We start from the raw sequence: 5,060 nt of genomic DNA on the forward strand, positions 1-5,060 counted from the left end.
CCTGTGTGTGTGTGTGTGTGTGTGTCACTGTGCTACAGTACCTCTGTATTACTTCAACTGTGTATGTCTGGGTGTTTGTTATTTTGTGTGCTTACTCAGCATCCACACAAATAAAATCCATCCATCCATTGTCCTCTGCTTCTCCGGGACCGGGTTGCGGGGGCAGCAGTCTAAGCAAAGACTTCCCTCTCTCCAGACACTTCCTCCAGCTCCTCCGGGGGAATGCAGAGGCGTTCCCAGGACAGCCGAGAGACCTAGTCACTCCATGTCTAGTGAAATTCCCTGACCTTACCAAAAGACAGTACTTGGTATCTTAACTGTGCATTATAGATACAAAACAGCAGGTGGCAGCACACCACCATATTTCTCCTTATTTTTGCATAAACTCATCTGCTTTTATGTTATGTACCATGTTTCCCTTTATTAAATACTAATCATCCATACTCACACACACGGTTAAATAAAATTGTTTAATAGTTGTTTAACAAAAATAAAATTTACAAAAAACTCTTTCAATCCAAAGATTTGTACAAATCATGGCTCCAATTTCACCTTGTCTTGACATAAAAAAATACAAAAAGGCACTGTGCATTAGCATCTGCTGCATATAGAAAATGTTTTAAACTAAAAAAAAGTCCACTATTCATATTTACAAAGTTATTATCAAGCTGATGCTTTCATATGCTGACAGGCCCGTGTCCTACCAGTTCACACTTGCTGCTAATAATAGCCAACTTAAGAGATGAGACAGAAAACGATGGATTATACCTGTAAGGAGTGTGAAAAAATAAATAGTCAAAGTGCAAAGATGTACAACACAGTAAAAATGCTTCAATAATGGGATGTGTGCATTTTAGGACATGGGGATGTGCCTCATGCCACATACATTCCTTTGCCTACTTGCTTACCTTACCCATTGCTTTATTGCCACTGGACACACACAGTGGTGGTCAGTGGTAGTTATGCATTGACTCTCACTTTTTAACAGTTTTACAGAGAGAGAGAGACAGAAGAAAAACTGTTGCTGGTTATTAGCCAAGGTCATAAAATGCCGTGTACAAACAGGAACACCTGTGTGGGTGTCCTTGAGCTTCATATTCAAACGATCCTTATGATGTTTTTAGTCTTCAGTATGTAGAAAGACTTTACAAAAGAAGCATGTTTGGTGTATTCCTGGAACCCATCTTGAGTTCTTTGAAAGAAAATAGACTAGGGCAGACACCTCATAACACTAAAATGGGAGCAGTTAAACTAAAACAGAAGTGCTCCATAGAGTGAAAGAAAGTCAAAATGCAGGAACTAATTACTTATTCATGTAAAATAAATGTTTTCATCTATTTTGTGGCAAAGTAACTGTTTCTGACACATTCTTTATAAACCTAAACATTTTCTAATGACCTCCGAAAGCCCAAACCTGACCAACAGCAAAATGTTTTTTCTGTACCTTTCTGGTGCTATTTACTGTGCAAATTCATTATTCATTCAAAGATTTTAGTGGTACATACTATGAAAGACACCTTTCATTCTTTTTACAGTTCTTTTTACAATCTCCTTGGCATCCACATGTCCAGTGTTTCTGTTATGACAGGTTTATGAGTGAATTCGTATCCCAGTTGGAAAGACTCCAACTGTGTAGCAGTTACAGTGCCTAACAATTCCTTCTGGCATCCAGTCACTAGATCATTTAAGGTCTATTGTTTCTTCTGATAAAATCACAGGAAACCATGCTCATCGAGAGTTTTTGGAGTAACTGGATTCCACTTAGCGGTTGTCTTGGTAGTAGAGTAGCCTGCAAAACAAAAGCCAAACACTGAATCAGTGCAAACACTCACAGAGGGCATACACAGATATTATGTATAGTATTAAAACTAGTATACTGTAGTGTTGGATACCTGACTCTATTCGACTTTTGGGTAGCTGTGGTGGCTGAACATCTGGCAAATGGCATCCCCTCCCTTCAACATCACTCTCACCTGACGACGTATGGTCCTCTGCTTTCAAGGCAGGCTTCTTATAGTATTTGGCCCGATAAGTGTCTGTCATACAGTTGTCCACATAAAAGTAAGTGGTGGGAAGAGCCACTTCTGGCAGAAAAGGGGAGCCTGTACCAGCATCATGCGAGGGCTTTGGACTGGGTAACCTCTCGTCACTCTCACTGGCCGACAGATCGCTCCTGTCTTGGTCAGATGACCCCGACTTGGAGCTGGCATCAGATGAAAGCCTGTGCTCTGCAGGTGTATCAATCCACCGACGGAAGGAGGTGTGCGAGAAAGGCGATAAGCCATTTTTGGGTTCATTGCGGGGCCTCGACCGTGCTGGTACCTCCGGCGGTTGGATGTCGGCGCCAGATGGGTCAGTATAACTGCTGCCAAAAGTCTTAGGGGGTAAAGGCGGGGGAGAGTCCTGTGAAAAAGAGTCTATACGGGCAACAGTGTCTGTCTCCTGTTGTTCAGAGAAGGATCCAGCAAGGTCATCAAAGCTGTTCCACTCAGAACTGCTGGTCGTTGCCAAGTAAGAAGGCCCATAGCCTACAGGGCTACCATCCACATTGTCGGCTTGTTCGCTGTCCAGACCACTGTTCTTCTCCAAGATCCTGGGAGTGTATCGGACAGCTCTTCTTCTGTGGCAGTGCAAAAACACAAACATCAGTATTCGAATTGTACTAAGCCAATTGAGAATTTTAATTAACAGTTTTAAACTGTTTTACCTTTGTATGATCTGACCAGAGACGTCTACAGCATCTTGTAGATCTGGAGATTTTCTTCCTTGTTCATCTAGACAAAGAACAGCTCATGAGTATCTTCTATCACCTGACACTAATTTGTAAACTCACAGCAATCACTACCAGATGGTCAAAAATTAGAGTAACATCTGTCACGGGGTTCTATTTGGAAATGGCTACAACATTTCCAGCTAAGACTGGCTATTTAACAGAGGTTATGATAAGGCTGGGAGAGAGGAAGTATCAAAGCAGCTAGTCTGGCAGATCACCCTCAGGCCCCCAGTGTACCACTCTGAGTTGGCCAAAGAATGTGGCCCCTTCAAAGGCAATTTGGTTTCATATGCAGGCTCTCTTAGCTTTGAGCTAAGTAATAATGAAACAATAAGTACCCTGAATGAACTCCAGCTGATTTAGAAGTTTGAACATGCACCAACTAATGAAAAGAGAAGTAATCAAACTTATTAAGATCACTCATGTCATGAAATGATGTCAAGTGAATTATGCTGCAAAATATGGGGATAACTGTTGATTTCAAACACCTTGTAAAACAGGTCTCTGGGTGGGGACCTGTGTGGCTCTTAGCCAAGTTAGCAGGGTGGCTGTGATTTACAAGGCCTGAGACAGACAACAGCTGACTACCAGGACAAGGAAGACAGCGAGTGGCTGAGGACCATCTGTGATGTGTCAGCATACCCTCTTTTTCCCCTGAGCTCTCTCAAAGCATTAGTGGCTAAATCCTTTGTGCTGGCATGCAGCTACGCCAGGGTCAGACTCCAGATGCCCTCCACAACACTATTGCATTTTTAAGCTACTAAGTCCATGTGGCAATTCACAATTTGATGCTGCTGATCTGCAGCATTGGCAAGCAAATGCAACAATATTATTGTACAAAACAAAAAGAGATGCTGTTTACAGTGCCTACCCCCCCATGGTCGTGAGCACTGTTGCCCTGAGAAAGCTTGAAGGAGAAAGCAGCTGGATATCAAAAGGCCAAGAGTGCAACTTGTGAAATCTGCAGCTGATTTATTAAGATACCAGTTGTGTGCTACATATATTCAGCTTTTAAACACTGATACCCTCCTGATGTAAATCACTCTCAGACCTGCCTCTGATCCTATTCCAGCAAAAAGGATTACTGTGAGAAAGTTCAAGAGACACCGGTTTGTGTGCTGCTGTTATCAACTAAAAAGTTATTCAGGGTATTTAAAAGAGGGAAACAAAAGTGACTTGACATCATTGCAATCATTCCAACACTACCAACCACGAAAGCAAACCCTAATTAGGTTTATTTCTGACAGCCCTTTGAAGGTATGTGCAGTTCTAAGGCTGTCGAGATGAGATTTGTAGTTGCCTGTGCTCTGATGTGTGGGGTACTTAATATTCTTCATCAATCAAACATTCCAACATCAGTCAAACTTGCATGAATATCTATGGTTCAACAGTTCATCTGAACCTAAACTACTCAATGTGGGGAGGAACAGCTGTTGTCTGTGTGTGTGTGAGATATAGCACAGACATAAGAACATTAAGCCTCAATATAAATGTGCACTCATCCCATGGAATTAACACTTTCATCATCATATCAGTCACTGGCTTGTTCAAATCTAATTTATATAGCACTTTAAAAACTTGATGACCAAAGTAAAGAAACACAGCCAACAAAAGAAATCAGGGTTAGGTTATTAAAACTCCACTATGATTCAAATGCCAGAGAAAATAAATAAGTCTTGAGCAATGATTTAAAATCTTCCAGATCCATGACAGATTTCATATTAACAGGCAACCTGTTTGAAGACCTAAGAGATCTAACTGGCTTGTGCCACTGCAGGAATTCACCAAGGTGTAAAGGGGTCAGTGCCTTAAAGGTACAGTAGGTACCTGAAGGTAGCAGTAGCATGAATGATGCCATAAGTGGCATCAATGGATGGACCAAGCTGAGTAGCACACTAACGTATGAACACACATCCACTGTAGAAGACGCATCCAAAACAAACACAATGGATAATAAATCCATTTAACTGGATAAAGTTCACCACGAGTCCTTTATGGGTTTTTTTTGACACTGAGTAGCCACTAATTCAGACAGGGAGAAGCAAATGGTTAGAACACCATCTTAGCACAAGATTTATCTTACACCAATAACAATTTGGGGATTTATTCATACACAAGAGCAAAGTTAAGTAGACAGCTCTTTTGTTTATGTAATCATAACTTTGTGGATTATATGGACTGTGGAGGCAGAGCGGTAAAAGCTTTTCAAGTGTGTTATTAGACTCCTAATGAGGTCTGCAGGAGCCCATCAGGGTAAACTGAGAAAAAGGTGTGATTTACTGTTTAC

The 5,060-nt window shown here is 41.4% G+C and overlaps 1 protein-coding gene across 1 annotated transcript in view; it reads right to left on the bottom strand.

Moving 5' to 3' along the window:
- Positions 1–451: 451 nt before the first annotated feature.
- usp53a (ubiquitin specific peptidase 53a) overlaps positions 452–5,060 on the bottom strand; it is a 26,062-nt gene continuing 21,453 nt past the window's right edge. Inside the window, exons 15-17 of the mRNA XM_020611445.1 lie at positions 2,708–2,774; positions 1,893–2,620; positions 452–1,789 (exon numbers count right to left, since the gene is read on the bottom strand). Coding sequence (XP_020467101.1) covers positions 1,713–1,789; positions 1,893–2,620; positions 2,708–2,774 — 872 coding nt within the window. The 3' untranslated portion in view covers positions 452–1,712. The remainder of the gene's footprint in view (positions 1,790–1,892; positions 2,621–2,707; positions 2,775–5,060) is intronic.

This window comes from Monopterus albus, unplaced genomic scaffold (assembly GCF_001952655.1).
Source record: "Monopterus albus unplaced genomic scaffold, M_albus_1.0 scaffold113.1, whole genome shotgun sequence".
Lineage (NCBI taxonomy): Eukaryota > Metazoa > Chordata > Actinopteri > Synbranchiformes > Synbranchidae > Monopterus > Monopterus albus.